This window comes from Anser brachyrhynchus (genome assembly GCF_964034855.1).
Source record: "Anser brachyrhynchus genome assembly, chromosome: 4".
NCBI classification, from domain to species: Eukaryota; Metazoa; Chordata; class Aves; order Anseriformes; family Anatidae; genus Anser; species Anser brachyrhynchus.
In genome coordinates, this window is record NC_137698.1 from 76,873,442 (window position 1) to 76,900,583 (window position 27,142).

The 27,142-nt window shown below is 42.7% G+C and overlaps 1 protein-coding gene and 1 long non-coding RNA gene across 2 annotated transcripts in view; one reads left to right on the plus strand and one right to left on the minus strand.

Annotated features, from left to right (window-relative positions):
* The window catches only part of ATRN (attractin), a 149,994-nt gene that overhangs the window by 36,635 nt on the left and 86,217 nt on the right, over positions 1-27,142 (plus strand). Inside the window, exons 4-13 of the mRNA XM_080592234.1 lie at positions 7,881-8,009; positions 10,023-10,228; positions 12,359-12,527; positions 13,844-13,934; positions 15,671-15,914; positions 17,404-17,587; positions 19,568-19,722; positions 23,733-23,817; positions 25,497-25,717; positions 26,852-26,973. Of these exons, the coding sequence (XP_080448360.1) occupies positions 7,881-8,009; positions 10,023-10,228; positions 12,359-12,527; positions 13,844-13,934; positions 15,671-15,914; positions 17,404-17,587; positions 19,568-19,722; positions 23,733-23,817; positions 25,497-25,717; positions 26,852-26,973 (1,606 nt within the window). The remainder of the gene's footprint in view (positions 1-7,880; positions 8,010-10,022; positions 10,229-12,358; positions 12,528-13,843; positions 13,935-15,670; positions 15,915-17,403; positions 17,588-19,567; positions 19,723-23,732; positions 23,818-25,496; positions 25,718-26,851; positions 26,974-27,142) is intronic.
* LOC308195218 lies at positions 20,326-23,726 on the minus strand. The gene is made up of 2 exons (XR_013951349.1): positions 21,634-23,726; positions 20,326-21,503 (listed from the first exon to the last, which is right to left on the minus strand). It is a non-coding gene; the product is annotated as an uncharacterized lncRNA (long non-coding RNA).

A 27,142-nucleotide genomic window follows, 5' to 3' on the forward strand; every position in this document is an offset into this window, starting at 1 on the left:
GTTTCTCGAGAGAAATGTTCATATTTTCTCTCTTTCTTCTCTGACGTTAAATTTTAATATTAACCAGAGCCATCTTTCACTCGTCACTATCTTTTGCATCATGCCGGAGGATTTGCAAGATTGAGCTTTGTACCTTTGGGCACTGTAAACTTTCTGAGTTTGTTGATAAACACTGTAAATTCCTCCCGGGCCTCTCCAGAGCTCAGCCTTTTTACCTCCCTGGCTTTTTACAACAGTTGCCTGAGCCCTCACTTCCTTCACTGCTCTTCCCTTGTTTTCTTGACCTTCCGATTTTTACATAAGTTTGTTAAAATACGGTATTTACCCTGGAGGTCCTCAGCATCAGACTACAGAAAATATTAAATTAATTTCATCAGTTTTAACTGCAAAAGAGAAATTTGTCTAATGCAAATGTTTACATAGTCTGAGAATCTGCATAAACGGTTCACTAAATTCCTTGTAGTCCGTGTCCCAGGGTGATCCAGTCCTATACATTCATCTTTTCTTCTATTAAGCAGAGTTAAAAATATTTTTGCTCGTTTATATTTGTGGTCATAGGCAACAGGAGACTATATAAATATGTTACTTCAAAAATGCAGTGAAGGAACGCGGAGGTAATAAAAATGCAGTGTGCTCATTTGCACAGAGCAAAGAGATCCGAAGAGGATAAAATACACTCATTGTGAACTTCGTCATCGTTTTTAACTCCGTGTTAAACATTTACTGGAGCTGTTCTTGGACACGTCTTCGGTTTGTGCTGGTCAGCGCCGGGTGTTTTTCCTCCTCAAAAAACGATGTTCTTTTGCAAGACCTTTGGCCGTGGCTCCGCGCTTGGTGAGGCGGCTCCGAAGCCCCCCCCAGGCCGCTCGGCACCACATGGCGGGTCGTGGCGGCAGGTGGCAGCGGCCACCCCATGGTCGCTTGCTGAGGTGGCTGCTCTGCCGTGCTGGCACGAGAGCCCTCAGGAAAATGGGAGCAGCTCATCTTCCTCTGGCTAATTGCTGTGAATGTGGCACTTAGCCCGGATTTGAGACTGGGCACAGAACATGGGATGATTTGGGTTGGAGGCGCCTCTTGGAAGTCTCTGATCTGGTCCCCAACCCAAAGCAAGGCTGGCTGAGGAGCTGGATCGGGCCCTTGCTCCAGTCCTTGTCCAGTGAAGTTGTGGGCAGCTCTTAGGGATGGAGGTCCCTTCTCCGGGCCCGTGCTCCAGTGGCTACCCTCATGGGAAAAAACAGTCTTTTCCTAATCTCTAATCAGAATTTCCTGTGCAACTTGTCGGTTGCCTCATGTCCTTTTGCTGTGAACCTCGTCTGGTGCTGCCTCCTCTGCTCATCTCCCCTTAGGTGGCTTCACCCCATCTTCAGCCTCCTGGCCTTAGGCCAAGCGAGCCTCGCTCCTCCTGCCTCTCCTCACAGGTTGTGTACTTGGCCCCTGGCCATCTCAGCGGCCATCATCTGGACTTGCTCCAGTCCGTGTTCTCTACTGGGATCCTCCAACTGGAATCAGCGTGGTCTCATGAGAGCTCTTGGCTCCACTTCCCTCACCAAGTTAGACAGAAACTTCTTGTTCTGAACCTCTTGTCCTTCCCTGTGTAAGCACGTCGCATCTCCTCTGCCCTCCCTCATTCTCCCGTTCCTGTTGCAGCGTGCTTTCCTTCTATTCCCTCAAACCCCGATTTCTTTGCCACAGGCACACGTAAATACTCGTGCTTTTCTTCTGCTTTATCCTCAGGGCCCGTCCTGAACCAAGCTGCAAGCCCTGCTTACACCTTGAGGTCAGCTTGGTTACGTTGCTTAGAGCAAATGATCACCTCATCGTGGCGGGGGGGTTGTTAAAGAGGATTAGCGATACTGAGAAAGGTGTAAAACACTTCGAGTTGGTATTATTCGTGTTAGGGAGTATCTAGAGGCCTAAGCAACTTAGGAAGAAGCAGCACTTGCGGGCTGCATGGATAGGCAGAGAATGGAGTGTGGGTGTCCTTGCTCTGTGTGACAAAGGGACTGGTTAATGCTGGCATTTTGTTGTTCTCTCGGCTTCAAAATCTCCTTCAGGCTGAACAAACCAAGTGACCTCAGCCGCTCCTCACACATCTGCTCCTCCAGACCCTTCACCATCTTTGTTGCCCTCCTTTGGACGCTCTCTAACAGCTTCATGTCCTTCTTACGTTGTGGTGCCCAAACTGCATGCAGTGCTCGAGGCGAGGCCGCACCAGCGCAGAGCGGAGCAGGACGATCCCTTCCCTTCACCATTTAGCAATGCCGTTTTTGGTGCACCCCAGGGAACATTTTGCTGGTTTATGCCCCAGCAGCGTGTCCTCCAAGTATCTAGTATTCTGCTCTATTTGCCTTCTTAGGATCCACAACACCTTTCAGTAGATACACTGAAAAAAACCCTGATACAAGTTGAAGAGGAAATGTATTTGGGATTTTGCTAGAAATTTACCTACAGATGATGTTCCCCTGTTTACATCGACTCTGTGAGCTCGCCGGTGAGCCAGCTGATGCTTTGAACGTGTGAGAATTGGTCAATCAAACTGTCTGTGGTGGGAAGTCAGATTTCTTAGAGTAATGTAAATGCGCTGTATCAGAACCGCTTCTGTTCACTAAACCTGTAATCCCCTCAGAAAACATCAAATCAGTTTGACAAGGTGGACAAAGAGTTTCTCTTTCAGGGGTTTGAGAAGATAAATCCAGTAAGTTAAACTGAGATATGTGAAGAGTTTAGAACAGAAAGTTTCTTCATCCTGTTTCTTGTTTGTTTTCTCTTAAACAGTGATAGATAGTGTTTTTTTTTTTCTCCATTAATTGAAATAACCCGTACTGAGCTTCACAGGCATTAAATGGTAACAGACTTTTTTATTTTTTTATTTAAAGGGAAAGGCATTAGCACCATGGCCAATGTCCTGGAGAGAAAGACCGTAGTTAGATATTAAAATCATTTTTTTTACTTTAAAAATAATTCTTCACTACATGGCAAAAAAAGTTGCTTTTGAGGCTTTTCAGTTCATGTTCTCTTGAAATTTGGCTTTTACAGTCACACTCACCATGTGGCATCATCACTAAAACTTATTGACTGGCTCCTGAGACAAACTTTAATACGTTTACAACTTGTTCTGCTGTCTTGGGGATGAAAAGCATCACCTAAGAACTGAATTTTTTAGGGCAAGCCCCATTGCTCTGGTGGGCCCTGTGAGCAGGGCATGCCCTGTGCTGGTGCTGCAGCTTCTGCGCTTATTGCAACAGGGGAAGATGGTTTCAAGAAAAAAAAATAACTCTAGGGTGTTGCCAGATCTCAGTAATGAGTTGGATTTTTTCGTATTACTGTAATTGCTTCGTTTCCTAAAAAAAAGTCCGTTTTTGGGAGTCATCTTGTTGCACAAGAACTCTAGCTTTTCCTTTACGACAAGAAATTTGAGATGCTTCCTTATCCCTCCCCCGCTTTTTTTTTTTTGGCATTGATTTGTTTTTCATCTTTTGTAACTTCTATTTTGGGTTTGTTTATTGTTGTTTTCGCTCTTGTGAGCGTGGCTGACATGCACGGAGCCTTTTGTAATAAGGTGTGGTTTTGCACGCTTGTACCCAGATGAGTCCCGGTACTTACCACTAAAGAGAAAAAGAATGATTTTGCTCTGCGTGTCAGTAGATGGAGAAGCCAATATACTACCAATGTTTTGGTGTCACCATTATCCTTTTGTTTCTTTGATCTGGATTCTGCATTTCCGCCCTCTCCTTTCACGGCTCCATCTTTTCGACTGGTTTCTGTTGAGGTAGCCGCAGAGCTCCTTACGCTTTTCATCTCTTCTGTGCTGGCAGGTTGTGTCTCAAGAGAAAAGGATGAACACACGTTCCTTGCGATGCTTGCATAGCAAATGAAGGAGAAGTAATAGAGGAGATGTCGTTTGTTTTAACTAATTCCCATTGCTACATGGTGCAGTGGGAAGAGAGCAAGGCGCGGTGCCGGCGATAGTGGAGTTGGGTGTCCAAGTGGTTGTTTTGACTCTGCTACTGGCTCTACAAGTCCAGCGCACAAAATAGGAGTATTTCAGGGCAGAACGGGCTAGCTTTTCAACTTCTCAGAAGCAGGGTCATTGGGCAATTTAGCTGAGTAGGAGTATTTGTTTGCTTTGGAGTAGTGATGATTGTGAAATGGTGGGAAAGCTTTTAAAATGAGAGAGGAATGGTGCATTGTGCAATAGGCTAATCTTGGCCAGCCTCTGAGAGATTCTGGATTGTCGTTTAGAGGAAGTTTTCTGTAAGCCGTTATCATTCAGAGTCTGCCTACAGGACTTTCTGTGGCAGATCATGTCAAAACTCGGTGTGCTGGTTTATTCAAAATGATGCTCTGCACACTGATTTATTCAGATTTATTCACACTTTTCAACGTTCGACCTTTGTGTTTGAGTACCTGATAATTATTGTTGTGCTCTGTTCATGGCTTTCTCTGAACGAAATTACTTTAATCTAGCACTTGAATTTCGTTAGGACCTTTTAAACTTGTACAGGTAGGATATCATTCCCTTCGGGTGTTCACATGGGAGTCGCACAAGTCATTGTGTTTGTTAGGAATCTTTCTCCACTACTCAATAGCTACTATAAAACTTCCTGTGACGCTAAAATCACTTTCCTTATCTAAGTCTGGCCACGTCTGTGTCTCAGTAAATGTCACTGGCACCCAGGGAAGGTCCCTCACGCTGTTTGTCCTCAGGAACGCAGAAAAATATGGTAAGGAAGAGGGAGGGCTAACCCTGTGGAGGTACCTGCCTTCTGCCCAAGCAAATCCCAAAACAGAGATTTCTAAGAGAAAACGAATGCTAGTCCTGTGTTGGTCATTTTATTAGGGACGGTTATTTGGGGGGGGATTTTGTCTCTTTTCATTACTGCTGTTCGTTCTGTCCTTTGGCTTGTGTTTGCTGCTGTTTTTCTCCCTGCTGCAGGCCGTCCAGCCGAATTGCCGGGTAATATCAGTGATACGTGCTGCAAGAATAAGACCAAAGAAGAATAAAACAGAACAAAGGAATTTTCTCCTTTGGTCCCCGAGCTGTAGTTTGCCTTACCCTGACTTACACTCAGATGTCTGTTTTCCAGCGGTGGAGGCGTACTGCCCTACAGTTTGCATTACAAAGGAAAACTATATATGAACCAAATAGCAAAGAGAAGTTTATTAGGCTTTTTGTTCTTTGATGTTTCGGGAGATGGTCTTTGGGGAGAGATCATCTTCAGATCAGAAGTCTCAAATTTCAGAACAAAACAGGCACCTCTTACGCACAGAGAAAAAAAGGCAGTGTATTTTGCCTTTTAATCCCATATCCTTGAGATCTGAAAGGGAAAAAATAATTGGCCTTCACACAAGGAAATATTTATTGAGCTACATATCTGCAAGTGTGCTGGAGCTGTTTAGCCAAAACACGAGGTGAGGTTCCTGTGTTTTTATGGCCTGTTGGTAAAATGAAGCATGCCTTCTTGTCAGCAGTCTGCGAGTCGTGCACGAAGGGTCGTTGGACAGCTTGTATATTTACCCTCTCATAGGTAACGTTCATCTGTCGTTCGTGGTGCAAGCACCCCGTTTGTAGAGCAAGAGCTCCTGGTGAGGATCATGCTGTGTCTCTTCTTCTCCAAGCACACCATTGTATCATGAGGACAGAAAAATTCAGGCCGTAAAAAGCGCTTTACGGGTAGTAGTGGGTTGCTGCTGGTATCTCTGAGCATCTTCCGCAAGTGTAGAGATGCATTTACCCCATCCTAGGAAGCTCTCTCTTCTAAACAGGTCCAAAAAGAGGATAACTAAGATCTTTTAATGAGAAAAATTCTGCTTTTCCTCGCCGCCGCATGTGCTGCCTGCCTGCAGCCCGGCCAGCCGGGGCTGCCTTCGGTCTGCGCCCAGCCTTTGGGGCTCTGCTTTTAAGGTTTCGGCTTGGCCTTTTGTTGGGAACAGGACTGGGGCTGGTGGGGAAGAGGGTTCTGTGTCAGAAAAATAAGAGCTGACTATTAATAGGTGGTGGTAGACAATGGGCTTTGCTTAGATAAAGGCTTAAAGGAATTCAATAGACTTCAGATTTGTGGCTGTGCTCATGGCTTTTGTATGAGGGAGGAACTGGCTTCTTTGTTTTCTTGTTGTCAGGCTTCCGTCAAAAGCAGGGTAAACATTGCCTTTCAGATACTAACTGTCTTGTGCAATAGGTAAATAGCTGGTAGTTCATTTTTTTTCAAGAGACATTTATTCCCCTTTTCAGTTTATTCAAGTATTTTGGCAAACCATTGTATCCGTCTGTACTGTGCCCGTTCTCGAGTAGATTCATTGAATCCTCTAGGCTGGAAAGGAGCTTCAGGATCCCCCGTGCCAACCATCAGCCTGACCTGTGGAGTCCCATCACTAATCCATGTCCCTCAGTGCCATGTCCACACGTCTCTTGAATGCCTCTGGGGATGGGGACCCCACCACTTCCCTGGGCAGCGCTTGATCATTTTCTCCGTGAAGAAATTCTTCCCGCTATCCCATCTAAACCTTCCTGGCACACTTTGAGACCATTTCCTTGTGTCCTGTCACTTGGCACCCGAGGTAAATAGTCTTGTCCCCTGTCCTCGCCGCTGCCCACCGCCCCGTAAGAAGCTGGAGGAGCAGCACAGCCTGGCAGGCAACTGGAGGAGATGGGTGCTGTGAAGCAATGAACGAGGTGGGAATATGGAGAGTGACAGCCCTTCAGGTTTGAAAAGCCAACAAACGTGGATGTGACGAGTCGGACAGCGCTTTTAAAAATAGTGGGTGGCAAGAAGACGGTGAGGAAAGGGTGATTTTATTTTTTCTCATAGTGGAAGAGCCCAAGGGGCACTGGTGGGTGTTCAGGCAGCAGATGTAAAGCAAGCATAGGAAGTCCTTTCTCTCCCATTGCAGAGCTGAATTGTTGACCTCCCTGCTGCAGATGTTCCAGGTGAAAAGGGTATTAATGGTTGAGAAAGCAATTCCAAGCGTAGATGAATGGTTTATTTAAACGTGCTGGCGTGGGTGCATTCTCTGGGTCAGAAAGCCCCTGAGCTGTGGGCTTGTGGAAGCTGGATAACTACATGGCCAGGATGCTCCGTACTTGCTTCATTTGTTGCAGTCTTTCCCAAGCATTTTCTTCCTTCTTCACGGTCAGAGGAAGATACTGGGTTCGACAGGCCTGTAATTTTGCCTGCTGCAGCAGCTTTTATGCTTTTGTGACACGTTAATTTCTGTCTTGAAGCGTGTCACCTTGTTTCGGGAACAGGACCTGTTTAAATTGTGGGAGAATAATACGAGGGGAATTAGGTTTTTGTAAGAATAGGAAAACCGTGATTCCAGACAGCCTCAGGGTTACTCAGGCAAAGAGCATTTAATGTACATTTATCTTTCAGAAGAGTCAAGTTGGTTACTTCAAGGCTTTCTATTTGCATTCCTTTCTTCAATCATTCCTTCTTTTGGACCAAAATCGCGCACACCCAGGGCAGTGGTAATGCTATTTTCAGCATCCTAAGGTTTGTCAGGACTCCTTAGTCAGTAACGCGGCCACTGTTTTGCAGATAACATGTAGGGGGGCTTCATAAACAGGTCCCTGTGGGATGTGGTTTTATCTTTCTGACAGGGCCTTGTGAGTTCTTAGGCCTTTGAGTTTGTGGCAGTTTTGAGTATGAATACTCACAAAGGTGAGACATTTTTCTTTTGAATATTCGAGAAGTTCTGCTGAAGAAAACCCGTCTGATAACACTGCTCTGCAAAAATGAGGATTAATATACGCAAATTCGTTATACTTCAAATAGATGCAAATAAATACCTTCACTTTCAATTATTTCATGTGCATACTGTGTTTACTATTGTTGCCTTGCTCCCTTTTATTTAAATTCCTTTTTTTTTTTCTTTTTCAGCGGTCTTATTGTTCCTGAGAAAGATAGCAATGAAACAGTACCTGAAGTTGTAGCTACTTCTGGATATGCTCTTCTGCATTTCTTCAGTGATGCTGCCTATAATTTGACTGGCTTTAACATCACGTATAAGTAAGTAGTACCACTCCAGCGTGATTTTGGAGATTACATAAACGGTGCAGGTTGAGCAAAAGGTTTCCTCTTTCCTCAGTCCTGTCTTGAAATAAGCAATTGCCATTGAAGTGTGTAATTATGAGTAGATACTTGAATTTAGATTGTCAACTGTACTCTTACAGTGGCTAATGACGGTAATGTGCTCAACATTAACTTCAGTTGTCAACTGTAAGCATGAGCAAATGCTTGCTCAGAAAGACATTAGGTTATTTATTTGATGTTATTAGATTTATGTGATCTTACTGAGTCAGAACTGACAGATTGTGTGCCTGTATGCATTCTGCAGAGATACCTCTGCACAAAAAAGCTTTTGCATAATTGTACGTGTTTCACTTGGGACACTGGACTGTATCTGTTGCTGAGGATCCTCAAGCAGTTTTCTTTGGGATGCTCCTTTTTATTCAGTCCTTGGATTGAATCGCTTAGTCTGGCTTCTTATTCTGGAGTGGTGGTGGGGTGGTTTTTTGTTCTGTATTTGAAATATTACAGGTGAGTGTTTTCTGTTCACTGACATACATTCTGTCCACTTATTTTTATAAATAATTTTAGTGTAAATTGACTGCTTTTAAAAAGCTTAAGTTTTTGAGTAAATGATCTCAGTGAGGAAATACAGGCAAAGATGGAAATTCGTGATTCTGGTGGGGATTGTTGGCTTTGAATTTTATGCTCATACAGATACAAATTATGTATGTGCTGCAGTAGGAGATTTTAATTGGGTGAAACTGGAAGAAGTTTCACCTCTGTCTTCAGGAAAATCAGCTGCAAAGTCCTTGATCACAACTGACTTTGCAGAATTTAAAGGTTTCCCTAAAATGATGTGCTTAGTTTTGAAACCAGTCTTGGTGCTTTTCTCCTTTTTAATCCCTTAAATTACATAGTCGATTGTTTGAAAAATGTGGCATCCAGAAGATGAGGAGCTTTTGCAAAGTTGCTTGAAACACAGCAGCTGAAGCAGTGGCATTTTGAAAGGATGGTTGATACCATAAACCATGACACCATCTACAGCCAGCTGTTAGTATTGCACTGTTGCGATACAGTTGAGAAATTCAAGAATAACCTGCCCTTTAAAGTTCCTCTGTTGTGTTTTAATGTCGCTTTAACTCATCTCTTTCCTTTAACTCATCTTTTTTTTGATCATTTCAAACAATCTTCAAGTACAGTTCTGTGTGTTTCTTTTTCTTCTGCGTGTTCTGGTCAATAGGTTTCCTCATTTTTTTGAGGAGAGGAGATAAAAGGATGTCTTTATTTTTTTTTTTCAGTTTAACAGTCTTTATGTAGTTACTACTGGAGATAGCTAGTTGAGAAATACCTGTGAAATCGTGGTCTTGGAGCCTGTGACTCCGCCTGTCGCATGACGGTGGGAATATTGGCTTGTGATCTCAGCCTTTGAATTATGCTGGTTAATAGACTGGAGGGAAAAAAAAGAGTTTGGAAAAGAATAGGGTCTCAGAATTTACATCTTCAACAAGGATGCGTCTAGTTTTGCCTCATGTTGCAAATGTTATAAAATCAGAAATGATTCAAGAGACCTATCCTTGGCTTGGGATTCATCTCAAGTGTTTGTTTGGTGAGCAGATCCCAGAATAGCATGCGATTTCGAGTAGTTTAAGTACAAATTGCACAGACATCACAAAAGCCTCGTGCACTGATTAAATTTTTCACTTAATGTTGGGGATTTTGAGACGATTCGTTTGCATTATAAATGGCTAAAAATTTTATTGATAATTTTTCAGAGCTGTTGTATGTTTAACTCATTAAGTGAGGGCGCTCTGTAGATGATAGGTACAGAACTAATGCATGCAGGTCCATCACATCAGATTCTAGATGAGCTGTTCTTGTTGGTTGGTATACTAACAAACAGCTGAACTGCTGTATTAACTTCTCAGCATCACTCTTGTTGTTCGTTAATAGGAGATGCGGCTTGGGAGCCTGTTTCATTACTGACGAGCCTTCTTTCTCTGATGTTTGCAGTTTCAATATGTGTCCCAATAATTGCTCTGGCCGAGGAGAGTGCAAGCTGAATAACAGCACCAACGCTCTTGAATGTGAATGTGCCAAATACTGGAAAGGAGAAGCTTGTGATATTCCCTACTGCGCAGATGATTGTGGGGCACCTGAGAGAGGGTATTGCAACTTCAATGATACAAAGACATGTTCGTGCTCTGCAGGCTGGCAAGGTAAGTCTCGTGATTAATATGGAGAAGCTCTTGTTAAAAGGATGCCTTTTCTGTATGTGGTTCTTGGAAGCACTTGAGACTGTTCTGCCTGACAAGTATTAGTACTTAAACTAGGAATGGAGTCAAACTTTCATCCAGTTTTCATATCATCATTGGGAACAAATTTTTATTAAAGCAACTCTGCTACTTACTGTACAAAGCAGCACCAATCTGTTGTATGCCAGCATCAGATAAAAACTAAAACAAAAAAAAAAAAAACACAACACACAACCTTCAAACCTTGTTCCTGTGTACCTGAAGCTAAGTTGAGCATGATATGATGGCAGTAGTTAACCCGTTTGAATACATACAATGCTTTATTCTCAGGTCCAGGTGTGCTTGTCAGCCACATCAGTCTTAGCAACAGTTTGGACCAAACATACATATTTTCTTTGCAAAGCTAGAGTGATGCACTAGAATTAGTCTTCTGTGAAATACAGCCAGTTCCAGCACGGACAACAACTTCTGCCACTGCTCAGCCACACTGCAAAAACATACAGTGTGTTGTGCACTGCAGAAAGAATCCCGCTTGGCAAAACAAGAGTCCTAGAGAGGAGGCGCCAGTGCTGAGGTTAACACGCCTGCTTCTCAGACAAAAGCAGCCACAGACAACATACTTCAGGGTCATACACTTGTAATCAGCAGGAAGGCCACATCCCCTTGTGCGATGCAGAGCCTTGTGATGCTTTTCTGAAGCCTGGTTGTGCATAAATCCACAGGAAAGGTGGATTTACGTTTGCTGGATTCCTAGCCTGCTGTTCTTTTTCCTCATCTTTCACTTAAGTATCAGGTTAGTACGTAGACAAAACAAACAGCCAAACAATGAAAACCACCACCAACAAACAAAAGCCCCAAAACAGACCACAACAGAGTGAGGTGCAAGCTGCTCTCCTCCCATTTCCTGTTCTGAAGTTTTTAACATCTAGAAATGTTCGCTTACCTTAGAAACTGGGAGTTTTTCAAGGCCATATTCCAGTCTGCTTTCCTGAACTGGAGACTATTGTTGGTGGGTACTCAACAAGATGAAGCAGGTGCTGCCTCTTGCAGTCAAGATTGCAGCTCTGTGATTCGCTTCTGTGATTACCTAACGGCTGTCCCGATATACCCCTTCCCTTCTAAAGACCTGAGCCTCTTCAGCATGTCCTGTGCTCTCTGTAGCAGCCCCGTGCGTATGGATGGGTGCCACTGAGAAGAAGGGAGAGCTTCCATCCAGCTCTTCACCTTGCTGAGGCCGTGCCATCTGCTGCTCCTGTTCTGCTGCAGGAGCCACAACATGCAGCCCCTGTTAGACTTTGTTCGTCCTCAGGGAGCTGGAAGATCCAGGCTAGCTATTTTGTGGTGGGCCTGTGCTGCTTTTTTTGTTTGATGGGGATCTGAAACATGGACGAAGTCTTGTGGGTTTTCTGCCCTGTGTGGCTTCTCTGGCTGCCCCTTTCCTGTAGCTCCTCCTGCCACCCGATGGGCAGGAGCCCCACTGCATGGGGAGCTGTGAAGGAAAGCCTGGCAGTAAAGTTAGTTTAAGAGCAGAAAAAATATGGATAAAACATGAAACGAACAATTTACAAAAGCAGCATTGGGAACAAAAAGAGAAAGATAGCAAGCAGCACAGTATGAGCTTTGTTTTTCTACAGCGTGCTGCTGAGCAGCTCTCCTGAAGCTTCCGCAGGTGGTCCTGGGGCTTCTGAGTGAGGGCCCGTGGCAGGAAGATAAATACTGGAAGAAGCCTTTGTAGTGTGGAGCTGGAAGGGGTCTGCACAACGCCTCCCTAATCAGAGGGGTACAGAGCAGAGAGGCTTGTCTGCTTTACTAGAACACGGATTCATCTGGTCTGGAACTGCTTTTTTTTTTTTTTTTCCTGAAACCTTTTTTTAGGCTTGAAGGATGTGGTTGTGGTTGGGAGGTCTGTCCCGTGAGGTCCTTGCACACCAGGTCCATCCCTGATGGCTACCGTGGGCAAGGAAATGGCGAGCAGAACTTCAATCGAGTACTTGGCCATGTACAATCTTCATCACCTGTGGTGCAGGATACTGACCTCTGGCTGAAATGCAGACTTTGGCAAGAACGTTTAACTTCTCAAACTGTTTTTCCCAGGTCCTGGCTGTTCAATTCCTGTTCCCGCAAACCAGTCATTTTGGACCCGGGAGGAATATTCTCTTCCAAAACTTCCTAGAGCATCTCACAAAGCTGTAATCCACGACAATAAAATGTGGATTGTTGGAGGCTATGTCTTCAATCATTCTGACTCTCAGAAGGTTTTAGCGTGAGTATAAACCCAGATAACATACTTTAAGAACAACACAGACCTCTGAATTATTTTTAGAAAATGCTAACTGACGTGCTGTGCTTTCCCCTATGCTCCATTTCCAAGGGGAAACAGCAATAATGAAAACTTTGACTCACGTTTGAGACGTGGGAAAATGCTGATAAGGTGCTCATTTTGGAAAAGAAAATTGTAAGATTCCTAATATTCAGTGAGTTTTTGGTTAATCTGCTTATGACAGCATTCAACTATTTACTATATATTTCTAGGCTAGTTTATAAATTATATCTAGCCTTGTATTCAAAGAGGGTAGTTCTACTTCTGTGTTACTAGCCCTTCATGATATTGTGTCTATGTGTCTCCAGAGTGTTTGACACCTTGCTGAAGTCATACTGATTACTGTGGATGTGGAATGGGATACCAAACTGGGAGTGGCATTTTGGGATGATGACATTTACGCAACCTGTTTAGGAGATTTATCAGTAACTAAGATATCAAGTAAAAATTGTGTATCCTCCTTGAAATCCCCCGTAAAAACGCTTCAGGCTTCCTCTGGAGCTTGACAGAATTTTGGCATATCTAGGCAAAAGCTAATATAGGATTTTTTTCCAGGGCTACCTGCATACCTCACTGTCATTGACCTGTGAGAAAGCTGTGCATTTACTTAGTGGAAGTTAAAGAGGAGCTACAAATGTATACATATTGTTGAACAGTTGCTGATTACATCCACAATTTACTCTTTCAAAGTCATGCCTGATTTTTCAACAGATACCCCGTGCCTTCATTAAATGCTTTCTCAGAGCTGATTTTATCTTGCACAGCTCTAAGCCTGGCAAACATAGTTCATTCTTTTATCTAAGAAGCCAGAGGCCATTTTCAGGGCAGAGGGTTTATCTTATTTCAAGTTTACAGAAAAAAAATACGCTTGAATGACAAAGATATAATTAAAAATGTCTTTTAAACACGGGCAGTTTTTTTATCAAGTAATTGGGACTTACCTGAGCTTAGTGTAACCTTTTTCTACTGTTTGCAATGTGTCTTTCGGTGTAAATTGTCATAGCTTAAGAGCAAATGCATTAGCTCATGGCTCTGCATGAGGAAGAAAACTCAGGGTAAAGCAAATCAATTTGTGGATGTTGAGTAACAGAGCAGGCTTGATGGGATCTTTTTTTAGTCTACATGCATGCTTTGTGTGTGCTGACATCTTGGTGGGACACTTGTTAAATAATTTCCAACGAATTCTGGAAAGAGCAAGCACTAAGTTTCGCAACTTGATAGCAACTTCTCTGAAAATCATTTCAATTCTTATTGCACAGGTACGATCTTATTTCTGAAGAGTGGCTTCCCCTGAACAGCACTGTGAACTCGGTAGAGATGAGATACGGTCATTCGCTGGCGATACATAAGGTAAGTTCAGTGCTGCACATTCATCACCTAGCTGTTTTTTCCCTTCTTCTTCCCTACCCCGCTAACCCCTTTCCACACATCAGTCATGCTTTGGAGGAAGCTTTTCTTCTTCAGAGGCTTGTGCATGGATGTCCCAGTCTGTGTACTTGTACTCCAGGGAACCCTTGGACTGGTATCCTAGGAATTCTGTAGTGCTTTTGCTTGCGTATTCCTCCTTTCCCTCTTTTCTCAGAGTTTTTTAAGGCTGTTTGAGGTCAGTGAGTTAATTATTTCCTTCTCACTGTCTGTGCTCTTAAGACATGCCCGATGACTGGAGTTTGCTGGAGTTCCTCTGGTTCCCCAGTTGCTTTTTGAGTAGCCCATGTACTTATTATGAGCGAGCTCCCACGGGTCCTGTTGCAAGGCATCTATTGTCCAAAGCATAGCAGCAGAGCTGGCGAATTAGGGGTTTTTGGAGCTGATCTGCCTCTGCAACAGACCTGTGAATCTCTTCTTCCAGCATCTGAAACAAGAGGATTTGACTTCTCTTACATCATTTCTCACCTGCCTGCATTGCTGTGGGTGCAGGCCACGTGAGAGCAGAACGGCAAAGCCTTTGGCTTCCTGGTCTGTTTGAGAAGGAAGCAAGCTAATTATTTACTGATCTTTGGTTTTGAACTGTTAATTAGCTCATCACAGTGGAAGCTTATATTAAGCATAACTAAAAACACTTGAAAAACTCCACACAGCACCATTCACAAACAGATCACTGGAAAAACATAATGAAGATGGAAATTCCTAGCTTCAAGGGATTGATACACTTAGTACTATGGTAGGTTCATAGTCAGTGACAGGTGGGGGTTTTCAGCAATTTCCCAAGGAAAGCCAACTGTAACAGAGAATTTCCCTTTCCAAGGTTGTTACCATCTTGTCAGCAATAAAGCAGGGCTTCACTACACACTTTGGTGGATTTTTGAGTCATTCCAAGATGTCTGGAGAAACGCCCAAATAAAACTAGATGGAATTTTTAGCTCTTAATTAGACAGGATTTTATTAATCATCCTGTATCCTGTCACCCTCCTTTCCAAAGGGTCCTATATTTTTTCTCAATGTATTTAATTGAGAGACAAAGCTTTCAGTGTGCAGACACAACATTTTCCATCTTAACTGCCTTTCTTGCCAGCTATCTTCTGCATCTTGCATTTGCAAGCTATGGGACGGGTTCAGCTTGCATTATTAAAACACTCAACATCAGGTGCCTACCTTTGGCTGCCTTTGGGGAGCCTCTGAGCTCCACTTACAGTGAAAACAGATGCAGTCAGTACAGGCAGGGAAATCTGGAGAGCAAGTCAGCTCACCCAAAGGCAAGCCTTCCCTGCTTTTGAACAGTGGAATTATTCTCCAGGCTTCGCTGTTTTTACAGTGGATGCTTAGACACCGGTAGCATACAGACACCTCAGTTTCAGTGTCTGTCATCTGAAGGTCAGTCCTGCCCCATGTACTCCTTCCCCTCCATTTTGTCATCTCGGGTGAGTTCTGTGTGCTGAAGGCATTCTGGTAGCATGGACTTGGGTACAAAGCCTGGCAGTCGTGGCTGCTTTCATATCAAATGTGACCGGTGAAGGAGATGGGAGCTGTCCTTCCTTGAGAAAGGAGACAAACCTAGGCTGGGGGAAGTTAAAATATGGTAACCTCATTATTTACGTATTACCTGTTTCCTAAATGCCATGCCTCATTTTAGATCTAACTTCTTTTAGGATGATATATACATGTATGGTGGAAAAATAGATGCCACGGGGAACGTGACCAGCCAGCTGTGGGTGTTCAACATTCCCAGGCAGACGTGGACTCAGGCGACACCGAAAGCCAAGGAGCAGTATGCTGTTGTTGGCCACTCGGCTCACATCATCACCTTGAAAGATGACAGCGTGGTCATGCTCGTCATCTTTGGGCACTGCCCTCTTTATGGGTATATCAGCAACGTCCAGGAATACAACCTGGGTGAGTGGCGTCCTACCTGCCTTTTGTGTCCGTTTTAACATTTGAAAATTATTTCAGTGATCCATATTCAGACAGCAAACCTAAGGTGCCTGTGTTCTTCTACATTTATTTATTTTTATAAGATGTTCAGTCTAAATTCCAGCATTTGTGTAGGTCAAATAGTGAGCAACCAGCCACGTGCCTCCAGCTTTATCCAGCTTATTAGGTCCCAAAGGCAAAAAAAGCTGTAATTGAGAGACAAAGCAGGATAACTGTGGGACATTTGAATTTGTTTTCCTCTCTTTCTTGCAAAGCAAACATTTTCAAAATTATTTTTTGTATCCTATGACAAGAATGGTTGTAACAATTGAGAGCAAGTATCCACTTAAGCTGTTATACCTATCTCCCATAGCAGTCATTACTGAATGCGTAGGGGAACAGGGAATAACTTTCTGGACTCCCATTTACTCCATATCTCTGGGGATAGTCCAGACTCTGATTTTAGGATCTGGAGATTTCTAGTATTAGCGGTGGAGAAACGTAGGAAGCTCTCCAGATGAAATGAACTGTTCCCTAAAGCAGCTGCGCTGAAATGGCTCTCTGGAGGCATATCCCTTGCTCCGCTGGATACATAGAGATCACAGTTAAGCACAGGAAGTTTACAACGTGAATGTGTTCATTATTGTCAGAAGTAGTGGCTGTGTAAGCACTTTTGACCCGTTATCCTCGTCCCTCGGTCATCCTGATCCAGAGGATCTGCTGGAGTGTACTCTGGTTCGCTGGTGTCCACGTGAGCGAGCTTTCTTCTGGGTGAAAGCTGGAGAAAACCAGGATGTTTGGGGCAGTGATTTATTTTTCTGTTTGGTGCTCCTGTGTGTGAGCTTGCAGACTGTTAACTTCCTTTGCCTTTTTTGTGTTGGATCTGCCCTGGAGTTAGGAAGCCTGTGTAGGGTTTCATTCTGCACTAGCTACAGAGATTTGGTGCGAAATTTTGGTGGTTTTTGTTTCAGTTGCCATTATATTATGTCTGCAGTGCTTCAAATAAATAATATTTTTGAATGACAGAATAGGACTGTTAATCATATATTATTTTTTAACTGTAGTGTTCTTCACAGTCATACGTAACTTGGCTTCAGTGCTTAAATATGTAAAATGAAAGTGCTTTTGGGTACTATTCCAAATCAAGCCACAATGCTGTCATTTTCATTTTCATGTTGCTGAAATGCAGTATATTATTTCTGTCATTTTTATCTTTCATTTACGTATCTTGTCTGCAAAATTTAATAAACCACTGTAAAAGAGATGTTTCTGGCCTAATTAAAAATACCTGACAATAATTCTTGACAACAAACTTGCTACCTGAAGGAGAATACTTCTGGATGTCAAGTGATAGGCAGCATCTAGAGCTGAGTCAAGGGAAACCCAATTTGTTTCACCATCAGATTTCTTGATAAGTTATTAATGGAGATAAATTAACCGTGTTTTGTCTCTCCTGTTTTTCATTTCTCAGCCACGAATACGTGGAGCATCTTACAGACAAGCGGAGCTTTGGTGCAAGGAGGGTATGGTCACAGCAGTGTTTACGATCCGAGTACAGAATCAATTTACATCCACGGAGGTTACAAGGCATTCAGTGCCAACAAGTACAGGCTAGCAGATGACTTGTACAAATACGAAGTTAATACCCGTATGTGGTAAGTACTTCTTGTTCCTGTGTACCATCCCCTTCCTTTTGTTACGTTGTGGGCAAGAGGGTGGGTTACCTGATAAGGGTGCAGTAGTACAGAGTTACTTGCATTCAGGATAGATAGTGTGCTCCTTTATGTGTTATTTTTATGTCTTTTATGACTCGAGAATCACATAATCACACATAATCAAGGCTGTAAACGAGCCAAGAAATCCGTTTTAATCTATTGTTGCATTAAAGCTGGAAAGAGAAATATTTGTTGGGGTTTTCTTGCCAGCAGTACAGATTCTGCATAGGAGCACAGTTACTGCAGTCAAGTGAGTGGTAATTCATTCTGGAGTTAAGACCACAAAAGAATTTCAATTATAACCCCATTTTCTTCAAACAGTGTAACTGTTTGAAACATTTGTTTCTTAAGTTGGAATCTTCTGTGAGTGGTTTCTGCCCAGGGGTGAGTTTTATTAGAGCGCTATAGCAAAACGTCACAACTTTGAGCTATGGAGGTGAAATACATTTTCTTCAATTCTGTGTTTTTTCTCAAGTTTTTTTAAAGGCTCCATTCAGATAGGAGGCTGGTCTTTTGAATGAACATGTGTAATTTTGAGTCACCATATTGTTTTTTTTTTTCTTAGAGTTTAAAATAGCTTGTGTGTCTGCAACAACAGTTGGTGAGTTTTTACTGATGAGTAAAGTGACTAGTGACAAATTTCTAAAAATCTTCCTTGCTGCTCAGTTGTACACGTGGTAATAGCCTCACTTCCTTTCTTAGTTCATTTAATACTCTCGTTCAGCCTGGCAAACCTGGCTGAACAGGCAGCAAATGTCACAAGTGTGACACTATTCTCCCAAAGAGTTCCAGCACCAAATTCCTTTCATTGCATTCAGTTTGTCAGCCTCCAGAGGACTGGCAGAGCAGGCGAGCGGTCACCCTGCAGGAGAACACCTGCTGTCTGGTCATCTTTATCTGTAGGTTTTTTGGTGTTACTGACTTCTTCTTTTGTTCCGAGGATTTCGTGGTAAGGAAGGGCAAAAAAGCAGTCTCCTAATCCTTATTCTGGCAGGCTTGTTTCTTCCCGTTTCCCTCCAGTGCTTTGACTGCCGGTTTTGCAGTCTGACACTTGTGGTCCTGCTCAGAAAGCCCCATGTGCTGCCATACTGCAGCTCATGCCCTAGGAATGGGTCCCCAACCCCGTTTCCTGACTATTTTGCTGTGAAAGTCTCAGCTTTGGTACCTGCTGCCTTCGGGATGCTGCTGGTCTGCAGAAGTGTCACCGGCACAGCCCGCGAACCGTGACACCGCTGCCTGCAGCACAGACCTGGTCACATCAGGGTTTTCCTGCAGTCACATCCTCTCAGAATAGCAGGGAAACTCTACAAAGGGTGACCGCTTGTGGTCAGTGCTGTTAATCACGCTGATTAAAGGTGAGGTCACTGGCTAATAAGATTAATGCCAGCCGTGTTTTAATCACGGGTGAGGCATCGAGTTCTGCAGGTGTTAAGCTGCAGGGCTCCGCTGTTGGCAGCTGCATAGATTTCCTTGAAATAGTTTCGTTAGTTTTGAACAAGAGATGATACCCAATTTAAAAGAATGATTTAGGTTCCTATAAATTTAATACTGCCTGGGCTGGAGTCTCCCCAGACAGCGTCCATATCAGCAGGTTTAATTGACTGAGCCCTGTTAGTGTGAAAACTTGATAATCCCTAGGGAAAGAATTGATGATTAGGATCCAGAGCTTTGGAGAGATGCCTTCATAGATGTATTTCTCCTATAAATTAGAAAGCAGATTGGAATGCGAGAGTGAAATTACAGGAGGAATTGAACAGTCTGGTGAGAAAGTTAAGTATCTCATTAGGAAAACTAATTAAATAGGACCTCCACGTTACTTCACCACGTGCCCAAATCATTCCCCAGCTTGGATTTAGGGATTGATTTGTCTTTGCCAGGTCCTAATCGGTTTCCTTAATGCATATATTCTTATTTCTGAAGGACAATTCTTAAAGACAGCAGATTCTTTCGCTATTTGCACACTGCTGTGATAATGAGTGGAACCATGCTGGTGTTTGGAGGAAACACGCACAACGACACTTCCATGAGCCACGGCGCTAAGTGCTTTTCTTCAGATTTTATGGCATATGATATTGGTAAGTTCTTGCAAAAATAATAATAAAAAAAAAATTCTTAGAGATTCACGAAGAGCTGTCTTCAAGAAGACTAATTTACATGCTGGGTATATCATACCAAATGCTACTAAGCGTACTGCAGAAGAATGTGTAATCAGGAGAAGCACATTTAGCTTAGTACATATTACCAAGCAAATGAGCTGCTGCAGTGATTTCTAGGCAAATAGAGCAGCAGTTTCGTGGTCAACAGTTTGTACACAACCTTGGGCGTTAAAAATGTTCTCGAATAGAACGCACGTTGTTCGAATGTCTCGGCCAAAAAGCTGTAGTGAGATTCTGAGCGGGTTTTAATCTGTGAGTTAGGAGAAATGCAGGCTGTTAGGATAATAACAAGCAGAGCTGAAGCTCAGCTTGTCCACTGCATGCTCTTGTTTTAACTGAAGGCTGGCTCACTTGCTTTGCTGTGCTGTTGGTAATGTCAGTTAGTTTGTGTATGCTTTATAAGCATAAATGTCCCCATAAGTACTATTTAATCATAAAGCTGAACAGGCGGGTTTTACTTTGAAGGATTAAGTTTAGATGAGGTTGAAGAGCCAGAAGAGGGCAGCATTTATTTGAGAGAGAGAGAGAGAGAGAGAACCATTAAGAAAAGAAATGAAATTATATGAAAGAAGGTGCATGCACATCCAGATAATTCACGCTGGAGAAAACCACTGTTCTGTGCTCCTATCACATTCTACCTTCTGCTCTTATTCCTTGAAATGTGGGATCTCAGGATTGATTCCCTGAAATATTCACATAAACTGTCTGCTGGGGTGGCACTCCTGGTTTGTGAAAAGAATGTGCCAGGGAATGGATTACCTGGGTTAGCAGGGTTGGGCATCCTTGTGGCATTTTGCTGTCTGCTACAGGGGTTGTTCCCCTGCTTGCTTTGATTTCACACCACATCCCTGTAGAATCTACTGTGTGCTCCTGGATAGGTTTGTTTTGAATTTTTACTTGAAAAACATTTTAATTGGAGTATTTTGACAGGCACAAGAGAGAGTAATTTTTTTTAAGGTTGTATAGCAATAATAATGGATTTTTCTTAATACGTCTTGTTGTCTTCCCCGACTCATTGAACTGTTTATTAGATGTAAAACACAAATGACATTAATTTGGAAAAAATGCATCAGTTGTGGTGTTCGTTTTGATTCGGTGTAGTTAACAGGCAGTTTCTTTTACAGGAAATAGTCATTGTAGTCAGCTAGCATAGTTCTTACCAAAAAAAAACCAAGAATTGGAGCTTGCATTGATTGCACTCCGCATGGCAGGGGTGGGGGACCCTGTGGTGCTCCTGTGTCCTCTCATTCCTTAGGGAGAGTCTCAGGCTAGAAAGTGGAAAGAACAACTCTTCAGAAAAAAATCAATCACTTTTTTAATTCCCTTTATGGCAGGGCAGCTTTGCTTGCATGTTCTGCCTCATCTCAGTGAGTAACACAGTGGGAAATGGACCAGGAGCACAACCAGGAACACCCTAGGGTGCTGGTAGGGAGACTGGAGAAAATCAGAATAAATATTCAGCCTAAACTAAAGGCCTCAAAGGCAGGTCAGCTCTTTAACTGTCACCGTTAGAACTTGTTTCTGTAGTGACCTGTTTAATTTATCTCATCAAATTTTTCTTACTTGCTCTGCCCAAACTTCTGAGCAGTCAGCCCACGTGCACTGGGTGTCGTGAGGACGTAGAGTTGTTTTTGTGGGATGCAGACAGACGTTGCCGAGATGTGTGCTGAGATTCTCGGGGCTTTGCAGATCAGGTAGACCTGAAAATAACACACTAATGATGCTTATCCTTTTACCTAGCACTTGACCAGGTTGGAGCTTATTCCATCCAAACTTTCCAGCTAATGCCTGGTCTGGGAGGTTTGGGGATAACAGTCCAGCTGCCCCTACACGTGAGCATTCCCACTGCTTCTCAGGACGAGCTTTTGGGTTGCCTTGACTCTCAGGTTGGGCGAGCACTTGGCTAGAGCAGGCTCACAGCCTTTTCCCCATGTCCTGGGCGCTGCAATGACCAGTTAGCACCTCGTGTTCCCCAAATGAGTCTCTCTGGCCTTTATAAAAGAGTTTCCTACCCTGGGGCAGTTTTGTCTCTAGGGAGACAAATCTCGCATATGGGATGTACCTAAAACAAGAATAGAAACTTCACTGGCAGCCTGTCTCAAAATCCACTTACTGTAGTTTAAGTAACCATTCTCTTGCATTTCTAAATAAGCTTTTAATTTTATTATTTTTTAATATAGTGGGAGATATTTGTATAGTCTATACTCATGTTATCATCTCTCTTCCCCACAGGAGAGAAATTAATTTTTTTTCTATTTATCCCTTCAAAAATTCAGTTCTGTTGCCAAGCATAGAAAGAGGCTGGATGTTTTCAGATCCTTTCATATGTTTTCTGAGCATATGTGTTCCATTTGAGTAATATATTTAATAAAATCCTTTGCATTGTCAGTTTTAGGCTTGGCTTAACTCATAAGTCAGGAAGGAGAGAATTCTTTGTAGTTTCAGAATCAGTCATTTTTTCCAGTACTTGATCTTCTGGTAAAGATGGGAAAGAAGCTTAGAAAGCAAAACATTCCAGGCCTTCTATTAATCTAGAAAAATATGTTTCTTGGCGTCGCATAATTCACAACTTGCTGGATAAAAAATTGCAAATTGCTGTCCAATTTTGCTGAAGTCTCCTGTTAAAAATTGGAACCATGCGTGCTTGTCTCACAAGTGATGGTGGGCTAGGTTAAATTCTCAAAAATAGACCAAGTGACATTTAAAAATAAACTTCAAAATCATAATTTACCCAAGCATTAAACCCCCAAACTGGGCCTTATGTCATTTATTTGTCATCACTTGAATAAAAGTTTGTACAGGTGCGTAGTTTAGGGTCAGCTTTCTTACCGAACAATTCTCCAAATTAAATTTCATAAAGAAAAAATGAAGTTGTTTTTCCCTGCTCTCTTCGTTTGTTTAGGTACTAGTTTGGGTCTGTGGACTTTGTTTTTTCAGAGGCACGGTCCATGTAACAACAGTATTATCTTGTATTAAAAATCTGCAAGTATTTCGGGGCTTTGTAGATCTTCACAGCAGATTGACTTTTCTGCCTTAATTGCATAAATTACACACAACTGCCTCTGGGATGTTAGCCCCCAAGGTGATCCCATTCACCTTGCAAAGCTGAAGTGGTAGGAATTGGACTGACTTTTCCTGCTTTTGTTCCTTTGATTGCTCAGTGGGTTATATGTTTCTTAGGTTGTTTTCTTTTTTCATGCTGCCTAAAGGAAGAAATTACCTGAGAAACCAAGTAAAAAATGAAGCAGAACTTATAAATGTTATGCTAATAGAAAAAGATGGAATAATCTCACATTATATTAAAAGAGAAAAACAACCAAAAATCCTTAAGCTATGATGACTGAAAAATATTTTTAAAAACATGGATATCTACCCTCTAGGAGTATAAATGCAATGAAAAAAAAAAAAAAGATAAGTCTCTGTTCTCAGTGATACTGGTTTGGGGCAAAATTGCAAATAATTCACGTATAAACAGATAAAAACTGAACTTGTTATGCAGTGAAAAATTCCAGTAGTAAATGAAAAAAAAAAAAAAACAACTCAGGTCACCGCCATTTAATTACACGTGATTGCCAAAGAGCTAATAATCTCTTCTACATGAGGCCATGAAGCTTTCCTTGTTCAAGAACTTTTCTTTTTTATGATCAGTCTAGATGATGGCACAGAGCCACTGCATCCTTCCTTTCCCCTTTTGTCATACCGTGGCAGCTGGGGTGAAGGCAAAGTCGTCAGTCTTGCAAAAGAAGATAACACAGAGCAGTTTATGAAAGCACTGTTTCACTCCAGAGATTTATGTTTTGCTGATGGGTAGAATCGTCTCGCTGTAGATTAAAGCACTTCGGGATCTTTCAGGAAGAAAAGTGCTACCTAAATTGAGTCATTAATGATGCCAAGGGTGCTTTTCTGAAATAATCTTTCCTTAATCCTAGCTTGCAATAAGTGGTCTGTTCTTCCTCGCCCGGGTCTCCATCACGATGTGAACAGGTTCGGCCATTCTGCTCTGCTGTACAACAGGTAAGGACGCAAACAAGCTGCAGTGCATTGGCATTTCTCATACCTCACTACACTTACACACCTGTGTACAGTGCTGCCACCTATATGGGTGCGTGTTGAGATACATATATTCACACTATATACAGAGTTTATGTGCGTGTGGATGTGTAGGGATGCCGAGACCAGAGGGTTGAGTTTCCATTGCAAATCTGAATTTTTCAGATCTTCACTCGTCATGTCTTCAGCACATGCCTGTCCCTATCAGCCCTTCTTCTGCACTTTGAACTCTCTCAATTCAATTAGCTCTTGAAAAAATCTTTTGAAAAAATCTCAGTTTTTCGTATTTCTGTTTCCTTCTGCTTGTATTTAGCCTCACTGGCAAGTTTTGTCTCTGAAATCCTACTTATCCTTGTGGTGTCTAAACTTGGCTGCATTTTAGTTAGAGAGCGTATCGTGTGGGGACCCAGGGGTTGGACTCGATGATCCTAGTAGGTCACTTCCAACTCAGATATTTTGTAATTCTGTGTGGCTCTTACCTGCCAGTCACATGATATATAGAAATTAGGTGAAATCACAGGTGAGATTTTTAGTGTTAAGCATTCTATCACTGTAACAATGTCTGTGCCCTCTGGTGAGTGGCTGCTGCTGTATTTGAGTCTGTCGAACTGAGTTTGAGGGGGTCTTTAGGGACAGGGTATTTCTTAGCAGTGTTTCATTCTAGTTCCTTCACCCTTTGAGGATATTCCTTGTAAATCAGGAATATTATGTAAAGCACAGTGTAAGTTAGGTAGAAGACTTCTGTCAACTTTTAAAGGAATATGTGCTTCTAGATGCTCTTGTCTCTGAAAATCGTAGTATCTGTTTCAGTGTACACTGAATACCAGTTGTCCATTTGCTCCCATGAAGAACAGTTAAGCCTCTGCACCCTTTTCTGAAATAGGATGAAAGTACTGTTTAAAAATACTCATTATTCATCCCAAACTTTCGTTCAGTTGCATCAACTCTTCTACACTGTCTTCTTAAATATACATTTGCAAACATTGATGCCCAGTTTTTTTGAGGTGGCGTATTTTTGTGTAACTAATGAAATCTGATGTTATGCCTAAAGCAGTTGTGATGCTAGAGAAGGTTTAAAAACAAAAACAACAACAAAAAACACCTTTTTTCTAGCCTCAAAACATTATTTTGTTTTTTTCTTTAGTTGACACAATGGCTCTTTGCTCGGTTGCTAACAGCCAGGAGAATAACTGTGGTTTTGTCGCAGCAGCGTAGCAAGACGTGACAACATTGAATTGTTTTGTCACAGTTCCCGAATGCTGGTTTAATGGTGTGATACTGTCTCCCCCATGTTGGCCTCCTTTCCTTTCTTGCCACTGTTCTCTACAGCAGAATCCTGCCCTTCTGCAGCATTTTATGTATTGTGTTAATCAGGTGTCACCCAGATTTTTGCCCTAATCTTGGATAGGTTTGACTCTGTCTCAAAAGCCACGTACTGAAATTCTCTGGCTTCTCTGTAATAGTGCAACTTGACTGACCTTTTCTTTAGTGCCTTCCTTAAGCAAGATCTATTTATTTGGATTTATGCACGCTGGAAAATAATAAAGCACCTTGCCCACACCCTGAATAAAACAGAGCCGCAGCAGGGCACGGCCTATAAAAACAGGCACAAATTTTTAGTTCTTTCCTTGCATTTTGTCTAGCACCATGTATATATTTGGAGGCTTCAATAGCCTCCTCCTGAGCGACATCCTGAAATACACCCCGGAGAGATGCGAAGCCTTCGACAACGAAACAGCCTGCTTGCGAGCGGGCCCTGGCATCCGCTGCGTGTGGGCTGCCACCTCTCTGGGCTGCGTCCCCTGGGAAATGGCGACGGTAAAGCAGAAGCAAAAGGTCTTTGAGGACTGTCCTTCCCGGCCAGGTATGTGTCGCCCTTTTCCCGTTTCCCTTTCCAAAGGCACGTAGGGATATTTCCCTTTCCAAATTCTGTCTTGAGGTAGTTTTATGCTGTTATGGGAATAAGCTCAAGGTGGGGGGCTATGGTTTTGTTTCTGTACGTGCCCCTGAGAGACCTACCTCTGCCATGGGCATGTTGGCATCTCTCACTCCATATCTTTTCCTACCGTACTGTACCGCCTGTGCTTACTTTCGCATTGCAAACAGACATTATCAGCCAGGAATCGGGCCCGGACCTTTGCTCTGTAGATGGTTGCTTTACGAACTGACCTTGTGAGAGCCAGCAATTCGCTGACGAGCACCGTGGGGCAAGGGAGGGAGGGGGTCTGGGTCCTGTGGTGTTGTCCTGGGCTCTTCAAGGGAGACAGCACGAGGAGAGTTTAAGGAAAGTTGCTTTATTTTGCCTTCTACAGTCTTGTCTGGGTGAGGGCATACAGAAAGAACATTTGTTTTAAGGTCTGATTCCTGTGTTCTCCCGTATGATAACTTTTTAACAACTTTTCAACAATTTATCCCAATGCATTCATTGCTCTGAATTGAATTATATGAACCTTGATTCCGTAATAGATTGTAGCCTTTAATTATTTAAAAGAAATTGATGTAAAGGGACATTGCTTTGATGGGCTCTCAATGTACAATAAATTTTCACAAAACACAGGCGATAAGCAATTGGAAAGATGAAGTGGAAAGTTCAAGCTTTGCATGAAAATGCTCCACGTAATTGAAGGCCAGGCTTTCAGCAAAATGGGCCTGCGGTGGGAGATATTCGCTGTCCTTGTGAAATGTCCTCTGGCATCGTTTGCGTGTGCATGGACTGAACTCGCGTGCCCCGTCTTAGTTCACGCGCTTCAATGTCTTGGTGCATTTTCTTGCTGTTGTCTTTTAATGATCCTCGGGCACTAAAAATGATTGATGGCGCAAATGAATGCGGTTTTCTGTCCGTTCAGTCAAATGAAAGTATCCGATTTGCTAATAAGCTGATAACGGAAAATCTCCTGGCGCTACTGTTTGGTTGTATCTTTTGCTGTATGTAATCAAGTTCTTAGAGCTCTGTCAGGAAATGCCTGTTTTTGGTCATGCAGGTTTTTTTCTTTAATAGTTGTAGACAATGAAAAATGTGATCAGATTACAGACTGCTATAGCTGTACAGCAAATACAAACAACTGTCAATGGTGCACTGACCAGTGTATCTCAATGCATAACAACTGCACAGAGGAGCAGGTAAACTCTCTCTATTACTTTTGTAGTTTACGTGTAGCCTTTGAAATAGCAAATATCCAGGTGTTTTCACCCGTCAGTATTATGAATCCTGATGTTTCGTTATTTCCAGTGCATGTGTAGCTCTGAACAGCTTACAGAGCTGTATTTTCAAATTGGTCCGAGGGCTTTT